The sequence below is a fragment of the Nematolebias whitei genome, chromosome 6 (genome assembly GCF_014905685.2).
Source record: "Nematolebias whitei isolate Nwh7 chromosome 6, NemWhi1, whole genome shotgun sequence".
NCBI classification, from domain to species: domain Eukaryota; kingdom Metazoa; phylum Chordata; class Actinopteri; order Cyprinodontiformes; family Rivulidae; genus Nematolebias; species Nematolebias whitei.
This window is the reverse complement of record NC_056503.1, coordinates 24,262,811-24,282,385: the sequence shown is the minus strand read 5'-3', so window position 1 is coordinate 24,282,385 and position 19,575 is coordinate 24,262,811. Positions and strand designations below refer to the sequence as shown.

The 19,575-nt window shown below is 40.0% G+C and overlaps 1 protein-coding gene across 2 annotated transcripts in view; it reads right to left on the bottom strand.

The window, feature by feature from the left end:
• vaspb (vasodilator stimulated phosphoprotein b) overlaps window positions 1–18,869 on the bottom strand; it is a 56,731-nt gene extending 37,862 nt beyond the window's left edge. For both annotated transcript variants that reach the window (XM_037678122.1, XM_037678123.1), the window contains exon 1: window positions 18,811–18,869. In XM_037678122.1, coding sequence (XP_037534050.1) covers window positions 18,811–18,815 — 5 coding nt within the window. In that variant the 5' untranslated portion in view covers window positions 18,816–18,869. The remainder of the gene's footprint in view (window positions 1–18,810) is intronic.
• Window positions 18,870–19,575: the final 706 nt, after the last annotated feature.

The following is a 19,575-nucleotide window of genomic DNA, read 5'->3' as shown; positions in this document are numbered from 1 at the left end:
AATCACACACACTCAAAAAAAAAAAAACGGAATTAATTTGAAAAAAAAAAAAAATTACATTTGAAAAAACAGAATTACATTAAGCCAAAGTGGAAATGGCCGAAGCGGAAGTGGCCGAAGCAGAAGTGGCCGAAGCAGAAGTGGCTGGAATCACATTTGAAAAAAATAGAATTACATTTGAAAAAGCAAAATTACATTTGAAAAAATGGAATTACATTAAGCCAAACCAGAAGTGGTGGTGGTGGGGTGTTACTTTATTAAAATAAAACTACGGTGGCCCTGAGATGGTCTGGCTTAATGTAATTCTGTTTTTTCAAATGTGATTCCAGCCACTTTCGTTTTGGCTACTTCCACTTTGATTTAATGTAATTCCGTTTTAGTAATTCCATTTTTTTTTTTTTCAAATGTGATTCTGCCCACTTCTGCTTCGGCCACTTCCGCTTCGGCCACTTCCGCTTTGGTTAATGTAATTCAGTTTTTACAAATGTGATTCTGTTTTTTTCAAATGTTGTTCATTTATCAATCAACCTTTATTTAGACAGGTAAATCCCATTGAGCCTCGAGGACTCATTTACAAGAGAGACCTGATTTCAACAAGGGAAATTTGCACCTCAGGGCCACTGTACTAAAGACACCCTCAGCTGTTAGCAAGCTTTACTCTGCACGGCCCTGAACAACAGGAGGTGCATGATGTGTTTCCAACTGTAAAGTACCACCTCTGGAGAACAAGCCCTGAAAATGTGCAGCTCATCGTCTAGATGCTGAGTCAACTTCCTTGTGGCTTTGTTTCTTCTGTTCACAACACGAACAATTACAAGAAACAGAATTAGACATATTTAAATTCTTCAACTAAAAGATGAACTCAAACATTCCTCGAACAGTCACCGTTTTCCTGACATTGAAAAGAATTTTGGCTCAAAACATCCAAGTTTGTTATTCGGCCAGTTCACGAGCAGAGAGGAATTCCTTCCTGCTTCTAATGAAGCGAAGTGTGTGTGCGCACGCACATGTGTGCACGCGGGTGTGACATGACTGGCACACTCAATGCCCATATTTGGAGCGAGTTTACCTCTGTCCTCCTCGCCGAGCTCAATTCCTTTTACAGGTTGGAACAAATCCCCTCTTTGACTCAAGTCAAGAAGAAGGAGGGCTCCTTCTCACAAAACAATCAATAGAAGAAAACTCATTTTTCTTGACTGCCCCGACTTGTACACCTCTTTCCTTTGCACAGAAAACAAACAAAAAAAAAAAAAAACATGAATGTTTTGTCTTAAGTTTGGTTCTGGAGCAGAGAAAAGGGGCTATTCCTAAATGATCCTTCCTGTCAACATCAAGGCCTGACTGCACAGACTTGGGCTTTACATTAATTTAATGACAAAATATGGTTTAACTGAATGTTGCTCCATTTGGATGCAAATTGTTGTCTACTAGAGGTGCACAGATTGCAGTTTTCTGGCCGATCACTGATCTCTAAAAAGCCTGACCTGCGAATTCTGATTTGGGCCGATACCAATTTTGTTTTATAAGCGACACTGTCAAGTGTTATAAGGTCACAATGCACCTTCGATTTTCCAATCTTATTTTATTGAAAAACATACCCTTGAACAATATCCTAGAAACAATACAAACTTGTTTTAAGTGGCCATGAGGCAGTGCTCTGAAATATAAATGAAGTTCAGACAATTGTTAAAACTACAAACAAAAAATCTGTAAAATCGGTTTATCATGTAAGTATCGGCTGATCGCCCATCGCCCAAAATTAAGAAAATCGGGACCCACTCCATTGTCTACTCAACTATGCACATGCATTTATAACTCAATTACCACACATAGCAATAATTAATCTGAATGAAAGTGTTTGAACCAGTCTAAGTAAAATTACGGCAAGTGAAAATGTATTTTCCCCATTTACAAACCACCACCTCAGACAACTGGTTAGAGAGGAAATGAATGTCAGTTTCGTGTAGCATCTGGGAGGGCATGCACAACAAGCACTGCCTCGGTAAACACAATTATGTGCATAACAACTCACGCAGAAAAATGTCTCCCTTACATAATAAAAAGAAAGAAAATGGAAAGGCTAAATGTTAAGTGGGCTATTTACCATTTGGTAATAAACCTTTACATCACATTAGGTCAAAGTCTCAAAAGAAACTCCCATAAAACTAAAATAGGCACAGAGTTCCCTTCAAAATTATCTAATGCAGCCTTTATCTGTCAGCAATCACCATCATCCCTGATAAAGACAGCCAAGATCTCAGAACTGAACTGATGGGGATCTTTATGATCACTGGCAGCCTACAGCTGTTTCTATACTAACTGGGGCCCATTATGCGCCATTAAGCAGCAGGCCCCAGATGAACCCACTGTACCTTCATGTCCATTAGCAGTGCTAACCATACAGCAGATCAGTACAGAACTTCTGTCTTTAGCTAGCTTAAGTCTGACTGCAATATTAGAGTCAAGCGTTGCAAAAACTCTGGTTCTGTTTTGACTACTGCAGAGAACACAATATGTAGCACCACAATACAATACTTTGTTTTGGCTTATTTCATTCAAGTTAGGACTAAATATTTGCAGCAAAAGACCAACTAAAATCCAGAAACTATTCAACTGTGTATTCTTATCCTGCTTTTGAAAACTCTCCAATGAGTTTTTAAATTATTTCTGAATAACATACAAAAAATAATAATATTTTAAAAAAGCAATACCACAAACTGCATTAGGAGTTCCATCTTAACACCTCAATCATGCAATCAGAAGTTTGTCAATGAAAATCAGAACATTATTTTATTACATTTTTAGGTATAACATAAGGCACAAAAAAAAAAAAAAGAAAGGCAGTGTGCAGTTGTGTAGATGACTGTGCAAGATACAGATTTAAATCATGAAAACTGACTGACTTCAGGCTGCAAACTATTTTACAATCATTAACAGAATAACTGTTTTTCTAAGCAATCAGTAGATGATTATTCCTTAACGAAGTCTAACTTTCTCCTTGTTCTATTTTGTTTCTAGGAGTGATTTATACAGATTGCTCTTTTGATTTCAAGAAAATGTCCAATTTGTTTTTTTTTTTTTAACCAAGTTCATATGAGAAAAATCAACAACCATCATCACATTCTGAACCACCAGTTTAATTTGAAAATGTGTTTACTTTCTATCTTCATACTTAGCAGAAAAAGCCTATCCTTTAAGAGCTGGATTTAAAAAAATCACGCAAATCTTAATGCTTACTTACAATGCTTCAGGAATTGCCAATGAGATCATTTGAGTAAGGACAATACTGTAATTACCTCTCTATAAGCCACTACTTTTTTCACAGGCTTCAGCTAATTTATGGATTTTTTTTTGATAGGCTAACGAGCTTCCTGCTGCCAAAAGCATTTAGCTTCGTCACACCCGGGCGCTCACATAGCCTGCCCAATACACCTCTCTTGGGGGGTGGGTCCTCATGAAACATACAGACAGAGTGAACCCCATAGACCTTCATAACATCTACCTCCCTCACTCATGGTTACTCTACTGAATGGCCCAACACAAACTAACACATAATGAACATATAAACTAGGCTAACAACAACAGACTAGTAATCACTAAAAGAACAATGCTAAACGGCTAACCGAAATGATTAACAATGAACATAAATTTTACCCATAATCCCTCTCTGAGGCCATGTGACCAACAGTCAACCATAATAAACCAATGAGGAAGTCTCGTTGAGTCACAAGGACCCCAAGAGAGACGTGTATTGATGATAGGCCTGTCATGATAACAAATTTTGCTAGGTGATTCATTGTCTCAGAAAATATTGCGATAAATGATAATATTGTTTGAAATTTAACAATTTATTGTCAAATTTAGAAGAAACGTTGATCTGTTTGGAGTGTAGTACCCATTTTGACCACCTGACAGAGGTATAAAACTGAACCAAAGGATGGATAGCTGAGCAGCGTCTCTCATTAAGAAAAATGGGAGGGAGGGCACTTGACGTGACATGGGCTGACGTGAATTAAAAAAAAAAAAAAAAAAAACAAACAAACAGTAAACAAGTTCTCAGCTTCTTTTTGCAGAGAAAATCAACTTTTTACACGAAGGCACAGGTTTCAACCGTGAATTTTGGAGCTCAACAAGACAGAGGTTTATTCCCAAGATCGGCCTGTTAGCTTAGTTCGTAGCTTAGCTTCTCAGCTTAGCTGCTTTTAACGATCCAAAATCACGGTTTTGGATCGTTAAAACAGATTTTAAAGAGAAGAAAGAAAGGGAGGGGTCAGTGAAGAGCAACGGAGTTGAGCCGTGTCTTCAGTAGAAAGAGAGACACGAAGAAAAGATAAAGCCGGCAAATGAAAACGAGGTTGATCATTTTCATTCAACATGCAATTAATTGATTTATCGTTTATCGTGACAGGCCTAATTGATGAGTTGAAAAAAAATCTGACCAATGAAACTATCTAACCGGTCACAGTCGAACCAATGAAAACGGGGATGGGAGGAGAGAACGGGGGTGGGGATTCCCCCGCATGCGCAGAGAATGTGACCCTCACATACTCGCAGAGCAATTCTGCTTAGTGGAGCAGGACAGCATGCAGCAGGCGGAGTAAAGTGATCAAGGACTTCCTGGTAGGCTACTGTATATTTTTTTGACCAGTCGTGTTACCGGCAGTGTTCAGAAAATAAAATTACTGTGCAGATTATTGTCTGTTACCATTGTGGCTGACTGCCGGTCACATGGCCTCAGGGAGGCATTATGGGTAAAATTTATGTTCATTGTTAATCATTTTGTTTAGCATTGTTCTTTGAGTGATTTCTAGTCTGTTCTTGTAAGCTTAGTTTCTCATATTACAACATGAACACCCGCAGCATATACACAAGCACAGCTTATATGTACAAATTGTTTCTAATTAATGTGTGCAACTTATATTCAGGTGCACTCTTTAGACAAACAATTACGGTAGTTATCTGCTGCTGTTTAGAGGACTGAAGGCGTCTTTTCTTTATGGCTCAGGTTTCAGCATTAGTTTCAAAACTGTAGACTTCCCAACAGCTACTTAGACCACAAACTAGTTACAGATAAGGTTGAAGTTATTAAGAAAAATGGTCACAGAAGAAAAATACCAAATAGAGAGAACAAAATAGCCTAGGGGCACAAAAATACAAAAAAAAAAGCAGCAACCACCAAGAAAACAGGCTTTGTCACAAAGCGGGCAATAGAGGGTTTTGTACGTTGAGCAACTCCTGTGGCAAAGCATCTAATCCAAGAAGCAGGCCAGCATAAAGGCCTATTTATTAGTGTGGGAAAGCCAAAGGGATTCAACTGCTTCAGTAGAAGGGGTAGTAGCAGTGATTGGGGTTTGATGGAAATAAACACATGGCAGATTAATTTTTTAAGAATCGAGATTGTGAAATGATGAGGTATGGGTGCGCGGTTATCATTCAGCCGCAGCGTCATACAAATCATACAGCAACACATCTCATCGTTGATTTGTGTTGGTATACGACACACTTTGATGCATTTATCTCTGCAATGCATAAAATTGTCAATATTCTTAATCAACTAAAATTTCCTGAAAAACATCCCAAAATGTCTCAAAATACTTTTGCACACTAATAAATCAGTTAGCAGCTAAAGTCATATAACATTCAGCAGGACAGCAGGATTAAATAAAAAATAGCTGGGTATTATTTACAAATATTTGTTTTATGTTTGTACAAAATATAATTTTATAACATAGTGGAGGAAATTCAAATTTTCAGGTGGAGTAGTGAAAGCTTTGTATCTTAATGGAGAAAATAGAAACATATTTTTAATACTAATATTTTGTTGTAAACAGATATTCAGTACAACGATAGTTGATAAAACATTTTACGTTTTTGTTTAGTTAGAGAAATAGAAGTAGAATAAAACTGAAATAGGCAAATCAAAGCTTTATAGAAGTCAGAAGGTCAAACATGTCTAGAAAATTGTGTAAGGTGCCCAATTAATTTTTGCTTCAGGAGTGTGTTGTTAAGTGGGAAATCAGCAGGTATTTGTTCAAAAGTAAAAAATATATATATATATTTTTTAAATATTTACTTCCAGTATGAAGCAGGTTTATAAAGTGTCTAAGGAACTAAAGATGGTATTCCACTGGGCTGCGTACGTTGTGACTAGCTGGCAAACAGCATTCATGAAGAAGCCTGTAAACGTCTCAGAACAATAGCAGAGGTTCTCAACATATTGGCTTGAGCTGCAGAAGCTTGCAGGACAGGAAGTGTTTTGTCAAAAGTAGGACATCAACTGGTTAACAATTAGGAAACCACTTGGCGTGTCACTACTAGCTGCTGGTGTAAAAAAAAAAAATTGTGAAGTATGCATTCATTTTTAGAATTTGCCCATTTTAAATAGATTTTGAATATTAAAAATTTTGCGCATTCCTACTGCACTAGAGCTCTTTTTTTTTTTTTTTTTGAGAGAGAGAGAGAAAGCATGTCCGGGCCTAAAACAACATACACACGCTGACGTAAATAATAATTTAAATAACTGGTCGAAATCTGCTTATCTTCATTTCAACTGTGTACTCCAGTAGATTAAATTATAAATGTTGGGCAGCTGCCAAGGTGGGTAGGAAGCAGGTGGGTATGATGCATTGAAATAATGTGGATGCGTGGATACAATTTTGCAAGCTGTGAACACACACACAACCCCATAATTTTTCAAAATCAGTTGTGTAATTTACAGCTGAGCAGCTCACTCGCCACTTGGTCACACTCAGAATACACTGCAACTCAATATTTGCATATTTTCTGGCGATACCGAGTTTAGCTCGAGTTGTCAACTAGTCTGCGGCAGTTGCACTGAGATACTGTCTTAAGTGATCCTGAGCCAACCAAAGCAGGTTTACCCAGTGCTAACCAAAAACACTGGCTGACTCATGTGCAAGCTGCCTGGAGCCACTAATAACAGAACAGACTTCAAAATAAATAAAAAAATCTGACTGTGAGGGGGATTAGCTGAACGAGTGGAGACACGAAATATCAGTAACACATCACAAACATTACAAAACAGCAGGCAGGAACGCTCTGCTGTCGCAACCACGATGAGTTTCATCTAGTTATCATTACAAAGTTGGCCTATACAAAACATAACTCAAATTCTTTCGTAAATAACAGCTACTGGCCTGTAGACACAGGATCATGAAAAAGAGTTACAAAAGATGACAAAAGCAACACTGCAAAGGTTCTAAACTGGGGTGTCCAAGGTGCAGGTTGATGGCCATTCGCGTCCCTTGAAGTGATTTTGTACAGCCCATAATAGCAATTTTACAATGGTAAAATTGTGGCTCGCAGGCTTAAGAGGCTGATGCGGATGTAGATCTTCTGCTAATTTAAAGGTGATACTTTTTTTTTAATTATAACTTTTAGTATTTTTTAGCTTGATCAACAAAACAATATTGAAATACTTTTTTTAAAATGAGCGATACTGAGTACAAACCTTACACCATTTTCTTTTTCTTGCTTTCGGCTGGTTCCTTCAATTGTTTAAGGCTGGACGCCCTTCTTGACGAAACCACTGACCCATTCATTCAACCTTTATTTATACAGGTTAGTCTCATTGAGTCACGAGGACTCATTTTCAAGAGACCTGTTTTAGACCAAACCACATAAGGTACACACAATAAACAGCCATAAAATGCATATAAAACGAAAAGTCAATAAAAGTAGTGACAAAACAAAATAAAATCAAGCTACATTATGAAACGAGGTACAGGAACAGGTCTGCATTGAGTTTTGCATTGAACTCAATTGTTTAAAATCCCTTAGAGGTCAAAGTCGACAGCATCAGATCTTTTTGTAAGGTGTTCCAGGTTACAGGAGCAGAGTAAGAGGAGGTCTTTTTGCAGAGTTCAGTCCACACTGACGGGACGCTGCAGGTAATGATCTCTTGAGAGCGCACGCTGTAGCTGCACTCGCGTAGTGACATGTAGGAGGAGATGTATGAAGGCAACAGACCAAGAAGTGATTTAAAGATGAAAATGTACCAGTGAGAGAGAGAGAAGTTAATGATGACCAGATAACTAATGAATACAGAATGAAGTGGTGAGTAAGGTAGTTACAGCCAGTTATGAATCTTGGTGCACTGTGATAAACAGCATCCAACATCTGCAGGGTGCTTGTAGGAGCATTCATCTAAATAATGTCACCATAGTCAATGTAGGGAAGGAAATTAGCAGCTACAAGGCGTATCCTAGCTTCAGCATTAAGCAAAATCTAGTTCTGCAAAAGAACCCCTATTTTAATTTCAGTTTCTTTATCAAGTTTTCGACATGCGGTTTAAAAGACTGATGTGAATCAACCAAGATTCTCAAGTATTTATAACAATTGACAAACTCAATTGGAACACCAATCGTAGATAAGATAGGAGAAAGGACTGCTGGTAACAACTTCCTGTTTGAAAACAACATCCCTTTGGTTTTATCAGCATTTAGCACCAGTTTGAGATGGAACAAATCTCACAGGATGATGCTGAATGCAGACTTTAAAAGCTGGAAAACCTTAGCAACTGTTTTCGCTTAAAAATAAACAACTGTATCATCGGCATAGAAACGACAGTTGAGATGGTTCAGGCATCTAGTAAGGATGGCCCCTGGGCGCCTCCCTAGGGAGGTGCTTCGGGCATGTCTGACTGGGAGGAGACCCAGGGGTAGACCCAGGACACACTGGAGAGACTATGTCTATAAGTTGGCCTGGGAACTCCTTGGAATCCTCCCAGAAAAGCTGGAAGAAGTGGCAGTGGAAAGAGATGTCTGGACCTCCCTGCTCAAACTGCTGTCCCTGTGACCTGACTTCAGAAAAAGCAGAAGATAATGGATGGATACTTCACTAAATAAAGTAACTGCAGTAAAATTAACCCTTTTTTTGGTAATACTGAAAAGCAACATGTTAAGTTAATTTTGTCAAATGAATAACTATAATTTCTGTTTGTTTGTTTTTTGTTATATCACAAAGTTTATCATTATCGTCACATTGCTCTGAAATATCACAATATTATATTTGAGCCATATCGCCCACCCCTACTGACGACCTTCCGAGTACAGGTTTACCTTCTGTAACTTCTGGAGCCACCACACCCACATTTCCACCAAAATAATTCCCTACAATTATTCTTATTTTATCTCCATTTCAAAAATCTTTACTAACTTCTACCAAAAAGTAGACTTCTGGATAAACATTAAAACCTGGTTTAATATAGCAAGTGTTTTTAAAGAAAAAAAAGTGCAGCTGATTTAAGAACTGATAGAGGGAAATTGGGCATTTTTAAGGAATATTTCTGCAAAATATTGTTTACATTGTTGAAGAGTATAAAAATGGAAAAAAAAAACATTACAAATGTTTTTTCCCCCCTAATTTTCTTGACTTTTAATTTTTGTGGCCCACGATTACATTCATGTTTGGACACCTCTGTTCTAAGCGGGGCAGCACGGTGGCACAACTGGTAGAGCTGCTGCCTCTCAGCGAGCAGGTCCTTGGTTCAAACCCCGGTCCAGGGGCCTTTCTGGGTGGAGTTTGCATGTTCTCTCCGTGCATGCGTGGGTTTTCTCCGGGTACTCCAGTTTCCTCCCACAGACCAAAAACATGCATGTTAGGCTGATTGGTAACTCTAAATTGTCCCTAGGTGTGAGTGAGAGAGTGAATGGTTGTTTGTCTCATTTGTCTCTATGTGTCCCTGTGATGGACTTGCGACCCGTCCAGGGTGTACCCCGCCCCTCGCACAGTGATTGCTGGACATGGGCACTGGCGACCCTCGTGACCCAAAATGGAATAAGCGGGTAAAGATAATGGATGGATGGATGGATGTTCTAAGTGGAGTTCATGATGCTGGGTGGACTGAAAACAATATGTTAAGTCAAGCAGACACATTACACCTGCCTGTATAATCATAACAAGAGCATTAATTCTTAGACCTGAGGCAGACATGTGGCTGGTGTCAGAAGGGATAGGAACAAAGTCAGTGAGTCAGTCAGTGAGTGGGATTTTGAAGTTACCTCACTGACAGTAACAGTGAATCATAATGCAAATGGATACTTCACTTCCGGTGACACCCCCCAAGATAAGAGCCTGCAGTGTTGGTGAAGTGACATAAGCAAAACTATTGTTATTCTCTGTGACAATGATGCAAGAAGTGACATTCCATCACGTAATTTCATCACAATCCCAATTCCATCAGCACTGAACAAACATTTTTCAAAACTTTTCATTCATCAACATCTATTTCACACAAATAAAACATAAAGTCAGCTTCAATTCAGCATGTTTCATGGAACCACTTTCTCAACTGGGTCGATAGTTAACCCCAGGACCACCTGACTGAACTTCTGTGTCAACATTTACATTCCAAAAGACAATGAACACAATGTGGAGTTGAATACCAGTCAACGCCTATTATGCAAGGTGAAACACAGACCGTTGTGACCACAAAAGAGAGTCAGTCAAAGCAGTATCTATTTAAAGTAAGAGTGCCTTTCATTAGAGCAAATATAACCTTCTGAATGCAGAGATGATGCACGGAGGGGACACCCAAACACCAAAAAAGCTCCATATGTGCAGTCGTCAGAGCAGTGTTTTATGATTAGTAAAGCAATTCAACAACGCTTGCTCATCGTATTGCGCAATAATTAATGTTTTTCTACACCAGACTGGCAGGACAGGGTGTTGTCATGGTGAGGTTTACTTGTGCCTTGAATTCATAATTTTTACTAAACATGTCAGGTCAGGTTCATAGCCTGCTACAGGTAGCATTGTAAACAAGTACAAACTGTCGTATGGACAAGTGGTCGGCATCAAAACCGACCCCCACTGGCTCTACACCAGTGATGAGGGTGGCGTGACACTCAACAGAAAGAAAAACCAGATGTGTCAAAGGGCTAATGAGTTCTAATTAAGTCAGTGGCTATCATGCACAATGGCAATTCTGATGTCAACTCGGCATCAGCTCCAGCACCAAGCAACAAGATGTTCTTCTGGCCATCTCAGCCATGTTGTGTCATCTATTGATTGGGTCTCTCACCAAGGGACACTACACCCGTGCCATGTAATGTCATCATCATGGCGCAATCTCATAGTTTAGTTTCATGACTACGAAGATTTAGAGATAGAGCTACATATGGGGCAACCAATGCGTCACATTACACGGCAGTGGAGACAAGTGTGCAAAGTCCATACAATGTTACTGCATCATTAGTGTGACCATCACAACACACCAAAGCCACCAGAAAGCTGCCTCTTAACCTGGGAGCTTGGAACGTTAGAACCACAAATGATAGTGACTCATAAATAAGACCAGAACACGCAACAGCCATTATAGGTTTAGAAATGGAGAAAGCACACATTGACACCTGCGCTCTCAGTAAAGTTTGAGGTTTAAAAGAAGTCACAATATTCTGGAGTTGCAAAGAGGATAAAACAGCAGGTGTTGGTTTTGTGACATCTAATAATAATCAATAACTGTCAATCAAGGAATTACTACACAAGCTTTCAATGACAGACGTATGTCTTTGGGTATACAACTGACAAATGGCAATCATTTAACCCCCATCAATGTGTACGCATATACTATATTTGGATGTTGTCAATCCGGGGAGTTGAACTGGCGATCTTCTGATCACAGGCTAGCCTATGTGCCACCTCTTTCCCAAGCATACACTTTGAAAATGTTATCAACTTAAGACTTTGATGCATTTTTGTCTCAGACAAGCAGATCTCGCCTCGAGGTTGCCGGGTGAACAACCAAGTGAAAAAGACATGGATTAAAGTTCACCGTCACAGTAAAGGATTTCTGTAAAAATAAAAAGGGGATGAAAGAGTTTTGGGGGGTTTTTGTGTGTGGTCTTTTTAAAGCCATCCAACCTAATGATGATTACAGGGGTTAAACTGACACTGCTTTCAACAAATAAAGAGAACCAGAGCCGCAGATTGACCCAGTCGGAGCAGAGCAGGGCCGGTCGTGTTGCGTCATACGTGGCCATTGTGCGCAGTGTTTCGAACTCAGACAGATTGCAGGTGAGAGCACCAGTCAGTGTTTCCTGGACTATTTTCCAAGGAGGACAACCTGCTACCCTTAACTGAAGGTGATGACATGCAATAAACGATTAAACATTTAAATATTAAACGTACGTGTTTGCACGTGATTAGTTCAGTGCTGCCGGGGGAAATACCAGAACTGATACACCATCACCCTCACTCGCCCCTGACCTCCCAGGAACTTTCATATCTAAAATCTAACCTTGTATTAAACAGTAATGTGTTCAGAGCATTGTCATCATTGTACAAATATGTCCAACTTGCACATGAGAACAAACTACTGATCATAGAAAATGCTACTTAATCTATAGACCCACTTTTACGTAACATAACTTAGAATAAGTTATTTTGTAGTATAAATATGAAATGTGACATTACCCAGCACATTTTTTATTATTTATTTAGTTATATGAAGGAAATGTTTAATGAGGTGTTGACTTGTCCTGTATTTGCAGGGTCGACAAAAGCAGTTTATGTTTGTCTGAGACTATCTTTTTTTGTCTCGGACAACCAGATCTTGCATCGAGGTTGTCCGGTGGACATCAAAGTGTAATAGATGTGAGTTAAAGTTCTCTGTCTCTGCAGCAGATGTCCATCATCTTTACCAATGACAAAGGAAGAAAAAAACGTGGTTTCAACTGTCCCTATTTGTGCGGGACAGTCCTGGATTTTGCCCCGTCCCATCCTGGATAAGAAGGTGAAAGGAAATTTTATAGCAACAGAATAGTCACTGGTCATTCAGGTTTATGAAGACAGCTTTTTTCAGTAAAGTCCATTTTGTTAGTACATTATTTAGGGGTGCAGAATAAAAAAATCATTAAAGAATCTCGATTCCTAGTCCTGGTGATTCTGAATAGATTCTAAAGGCCCACAAATCGATTTTAAAATGTGCTTAAGTTTATTTTTCTGCTCCTGAGCATACTGCATATCACATTACGTGTCTGCTCGGCCACCGTAGAATTTGGCCTTGTAGGCCACCGTACAGCAAGCTAGTTAGCCAGCTCCCTTTATCTGAATGGAATCTGCTAGAATGGAGCAGGAGGACAGCATGATTCAATCCGCTCCATCGTTAAAAGTCAGTGTAAAGTCATTTTGGATTCTACAATGTTCTGGGGAAGACAGAGCTTGACAAGAGCACGGTTATTTGCAAGAAGTGTAAAATGAAAATGTGGTACATTATTTTGGAAATACGACAAATGTGCGGAAGGCAGATGAAAAGCGAAAACAGCTGATCAGTGAACCCTGCAACAAACTTGCAGCTAATTCCCAAAGTATGGCTGTGAAAATTTCCCACTCCATCTCCTGCTATATCACAAAGGGTTTATGAGCATACAGCTCAGTCGAAGGGTTTAAGTTTATTTTCAAAACGCTGGACCCAGCGTATGTTATTCCTTCATGTAGCTTTTTTAGTGATAAAGCAGTGCCACAACTCCACCATGAAACAAAGAATAAAGTGGGTGAAGCTCTGATTAATGCTACCAGCTGCAGCTCAAATGGTAACCGTTTTTTCTTCACATTATACTAAAACTTATAAAGACAAGTTATAGAAAAAACTTAATGTAATTTGTCTTTTTAAAAAGTTGAAGAGAGGCCAGATGAGACACATCGCCTGGAGCCAGTTCTAAATGATACAATTTAGTAGATGGTTTATAAATTACATACAGTTCAGAAGAGTTTTTGTGCAGACTTGCATAGATTTTGAAATTTTGTTAAAAGATTTACCAAATAGGAATCAAGTCTGTATATTTCATATTAGCTTAAGTTTTGAAAATATAGCAAATGTTCAATATGGTTAAAATAACTGAAGTCTGCATTTTATTTTGAGTTAAAGGTTAATAATGCACGATGGTAGGCTGAAATCTTTGTTTACTTTTGTATTTATATATTTTGAATTACTTGTCTGTGATCGACTTGAGACCTGTCCAAGTAACAGAAAGGGAGGAGGAGGGGGCAACATTAGCATTCACTTACAGGCCGAATCTGAAACCATCCATTACCCATCCATTTTCTTTACCCACTTCTTCCATTTTGGGTCACGGGGTCGCCGGTGCCCATGTCCAGCAATCACTGTGCGAGGGGCGGGGTACACCCTGGACAGGTCGCAAGTCCATCACAGGGCCACATAGAGACAAATGAGACAAACAACCATTCACTCTCTCACTCACACCTAGGGAGAGTTTAGAGTCATCATTCAGTCTAACATGCATGTTTTTGTTCTGTGGGAGGAAACCGGAGTACCCGGAGAAAACCCACGCATGTACGGAGAGAACATGCAAACTCCACCCAGAAAGGCCCCTGGACCGGGGTTTGAACCAGGGACCTGCTCGCTGAGAGGCAGCAGCTCTACCAGTTGCGCCACCGTGCTGCCCTGAATCTGAAACGTAAAATAAATTTGAAGCAGAGTTTTTGAAAACTCCTTAAGACTTTCTCTATACCTCTGTAGTCGTGAAATATATGGAAAAAAATCTGTATAATTTACAGAACATCTGTAAGAGTTGACATGTATGACAATGAAATGAGGTATACTACATTCAGCGATAGCAAAAACGGGAAAGATTTGTTAAAACTGTTTATGTCCGTCAATGTGGGCAACGTGGGACACTTGAGTAGGTGATGAAATCTCCACCCCGCCGCCTGTTATTGAGAAGACAGAATGATATCTTTACACTTCGACAACTAATGGAAAAGACAAGAGAGCAACGCACAATTTTGAATATACCTGGACTTTATTAAGGCTTCTGATCTTGTGAATTGTGAACCGATTTTCATTATTCTGAACAAGCTTGGCTGTTCACCTAGGTTTATAAGGATTATTGAGATGTTATACTCAGATATACATGCCAGCCTGGTAGATGGAGAGCTTAGTCGGTCTTTTCAACGCAATGGTATACAAGGCTGCAAACTTGCACCAACATTGTTTTCTTTTATGCAGCAGGCTTGCTTTCAAAGATGTAAACATACATACAGCATACAGATTAAGTTCCGTTATGCTGGAGATCTGGTCAGTCTATGCAGACTCAAATAAAGACCAAAGTTCTTGGAGAATTCATTAGGAAAGCTCAGTATGCTGATGACGTCGCAATCTTCAGTGACACGTCAGTTGACCTACAGTTGTTATTACCAGTTAATGCATTCAACCATCTTGCAATGTGAATGGGCCTGTGTATCAACACCGCCAAAATGGAGACTATTTGAACTACACAAGAGCTCTTCATTGATCATCATATTCAAAATTGGCAAATGTGGCTCATTTAAAATATCTTGGCAGCTTTGTTACCAGTGACTGTTCAATGAAAGTGAAACGTGCTTCTCGTATTCATGCAACGCCCTGTGCTTTTGGACGATTACGAAAAAATTCTCAACTCACACGACGTCACCATGTCCACAAAAGGTCAAAGTTCACAATCAGTGGTTGATGCCTTTGTTACAGTACGGAAGTGAAACATGGGGCCTATATCACCATGAAGTCAGACAATAACGTAACATCACCTTTTTCCGATTATGAATAATAAACGGGACCGATTTGTTAGCAGTGAGGATATCTTGGTACATGAAGGTGTTGAAGACATTGAACTGAGACTGACTGAAAGCTGGCTGTGCTGGCTCGGCCACCGAATGATGACAGACCTTCTGTATGGTGAACTGACTCAGGAAGCATGACCTGTCGGCTGACCAAAACTGAGGTTTAAAGACACTAGAAAAAAAATGTATTTAAGAGTGCTCATGTGCTCAGTCAATGGACACAGTTGTGGAATAGACAAAAATGTAGATAGCTGATATGTAACATGTGTGACCGTAACAATGATTAAGTTACAAGTGTATGAGGAAAAGAAGAGGAAATACACTGTGTAATAAAAGTCGATGGTTCACAAAGCATTTACTTGTATTTCAAAATAAAGATAAAAATAGATTCCACAGTTTGTGCTTTAACATAATACCACCTACTTTGTATGATATGCTAATGGAATTGGAAGTGGTGGTGCAGAGGTAGGAGAAGATGAGCCTGTGATCGGAAGGACGCTAGTTTGATCCACTGGACATACAACATCAAAATGTGGGTAGGAAAGGTGAAACACCCACACCTACCTCCACCCTCATTTGCCCTACTCCGGGCCCTTGAGCAAGGCCCTTAACCCCTACCATCTGCTCCCCTGGGCGCCCTAGATGGCAGCTCTCTACTCCACATAGAGGGCTGTGGTAGATCGGTGGTATGGTCTGTGGTTGCCTCAAGAAGGGCATCCGGTGTAAAAACAATTGCCAAATCTTCATGCGAGTTACTTTGCTGTGGCGACCCCTGAAGAAGGGAGCAGCCGAAAAAGAAATTCCTTCAAAAAATGCATATCACCCACCGCCTTTCATGCCAATGTTTCATACTAATCTCAGAAAAGGGTTATATCATGTCATCTCTGGACAGTTTCTTTTTGGGAGAAATGTTTCGTCTTTCATCTGAAAGACTTCATCAGTCTGAGGCCTGCCAATCCAGATCTGTCTTATAAATAGCACCTCCTTGATGTGGTTCAAGCCAGCCGACTGTGCAATTCCCAGAAACTGGCTTTACACTATGCCAAAAGAGGACCATCCATCCAAAACAATCATCATGCATAACAATCTAATGTTTTAGGTCAAAGTCCACAGCCGGTTGGCTCGAAACACATCAAGGTGCTATTTCATTCAACCTTTATTACACAGGTTAGTCTCATTGCGCCTCGAGGACTCATTTACAAGAGAGACCTGTTTTAAACAAAGAACACAGATGACATGAGTAGACAATCATAAAAAAGCACAACAATTGAAAAATAAATGGAAAAAAAGGATTAAAAAAACCCAGCTACATTCTTTATTTTTATAAAACAGATCTGGCAGGCCACAGACTGATGAAGTCTTTCAGACGAAACGTTTCTCCTAGGGATGCACGATATTGGATTTTTGGCCGATAGCCAATATGCCCAAACTTATTTGGCCAATAACCAATACCAATATTTTTCCCCTAGACTTTTTTTACAGAGACTACATCACTTTCTCTGCTGTGGAATTAAAATACTACATTATTCTGCATGGTCCTTGTCAATTTGGCCTGCTACCAAATGCAGATGCCGAAAAGGTAAACATTGCCTTTTATATCGGTGAATTATTTTGCTGGATTGGCCGATAGCCGATATTTAACTTTATTGCTAATATCGGCCGATACTGATACCGTGCCGATAATATTGTGCATCCACAGTTTCTCCCCAAAAAAAACTGTCCAGATGACATGATTTAACCATTTGGGGGATTTATCTACCTGGATGATTGAGCTTTCGAATCTGTTTCAGACTACGATTAAGACTAAGATTATCTAATGTTGAAATTGAGAAATTACAAAACTGTAGCCCTTTTGGTTAAACCTCAAAAATAACATTATGCACAATTTTGTGCAATATTACAACAGGTCACACTCGGAGCACGTGTTGTGAATCACTCTCAGTTACTACCACATCAAACTTTAGCTCAAAATCTGCCAAACGGACAGTAACAGCCTTTGTACGTTAGGTAATGTTGACGGTCTGTCTCGGCTATCACAAATGGGGTTGACTCCAAAAAGTTAATCAGTTGTAGTTGTACACTTGACGACTGCTTCTTATACGTTTTATTAAAATTCCCCCAGTGGTTCAAGAACTAACACACACAGACAAGAGCGCAGTCTGATGATAATTATCCATACTAGTAAGTGGATTACTTTAGTGTTTAGCTGTTAAATGTGTGTATCTAATGCCATAGTGGGACAACATTTTAGGCCATGCAATGGTTCCCACTGGAATCAAAGTTACCAGGCAGAAATATGCACAAAACAAACAAACCCTGTCTGGACCACCGCTTAATGCTCCTGCGCTAGAATACATTGATACAGAAAGGTCACCGTGATAAATGTGAGATTTAAGCACTGACTTGCACCACCATGTTCTACTCTAGGTCCTTAATTGAACTCTGAGTTGATCAATGTTTCCAGCTGAACCCTGACATGATGGTGTTCAAGCCTAAAACCAGAGGGGAAACTTCCTAGTCTGTAAAAAATTCCAGCTGCACAGGCTGCAACAGGACGTGGAATTTGTGAACATGCCTGTTTATAGCGGTTTGGTTGCTGGTGCAAAACCCTGCACTCACACAGAGGAGGAGGAGGGGGTGCAACAGCAGAGCAGGGGTAGGTGTCAACCTCACTACAAGTCTGTGGAATGACAATCATATACACATTCATTCAACCTTTATTTATACAGGTTAGTGTCATTGAGCCTCGAGGACGCATTGTAAACACCAATTTAACCTTCATAACATAACCTCTAGTTATGAATCCAAGGTGTGTTTGTTTTTTAGCTATGGGGTGTTTGCAACATTTGTTTCCACATAATAGTAACCGAGCTTGTGTAAATCTTATAGTTAATGGGTGCTTATTGCTCACAAAAGTATGTTGTCATCATCTGACCTGCTCAACTACTTCAATTTGTAAAAAAAAAAATACTTAAAGGCAGGAAAAACTCGCTCTATTTTAACACGACCGAGCAGCTTTGGATAAAAAGGTGACAATAAAAAAATAAAAACTCGCTGCACAGTTGAGGTTCAACAACAAGAGAGCTCGAGCTCTTTGTGAACGAGACGTGTTAGAAACTAGTAGAGCAAAGCAGGCAGAGTCGTGAGGCGTTCAGGGGCCCGAGACCACACAACAGCTTTGGAGAAACTTGTTTCGCCGAACATGAAGGAGAGCGGAGCCGCTTTACTCACCTCATTGTTCGGCTCGAGTGGAGATCCCCTCCGCGAAGGCAACTTCAGAAGTAAAAGCCGGCGTTTCACCAGTGAAATAATAAAATATACAGCGAAACCGGAGGAAAAAACGCCGGCAAAAAGGGGTATCCGCCAGCGGGATAAAGAAGCACACCTCGACGATTTCCTGGTTGTGTGGAGCTGGAGGAGGAGGAGGAGGAGGGGGAGGAAGAGGAGGGAGTAATACAGTAGGAAGCGGGCTTGTCAACTCCAATAACTATCCCACATTAGTCTCGTAGGGAACAAGTGGTGCCACGAAGAAGCGTGGCTACACGGAAACCCGGACTTCTCTTCCTCACGCTTTCAGCTGAGTTCCTGCTGCTGAAATTCACCTCCTCTGTCTCCGTCGGGCTGTTCTCCTTCCGTCTGCCGCTCGCTGGAACCGTAAATTCACTGCACGAGTCCGGCCCAACCCGCCAGCTTCAAAGTAATCCCGAGATGCGTTCATGTGCACCTCGGAAAACGCCAAATCGGGAATGTGAGTTGGGGCTTTAGTTCCGCTGTGTGGAGGGATTTCAGTTTGGAAGCCATGTCAGAGCCTAGTGTTGCTTACAGAAAGTAACGAATACATTTACCGGTACTCAAACTACTAACTCAAGTCTTCTTATACAAAACTGATTATTTTTTCAATTATTTACTTCATAGCACAGGGCGGCAATGGCGGCCCGCGGGCCATTTCCGGCCCTGGGATGACTTAAATCAGGTCCACTTCATAAAAATTATATA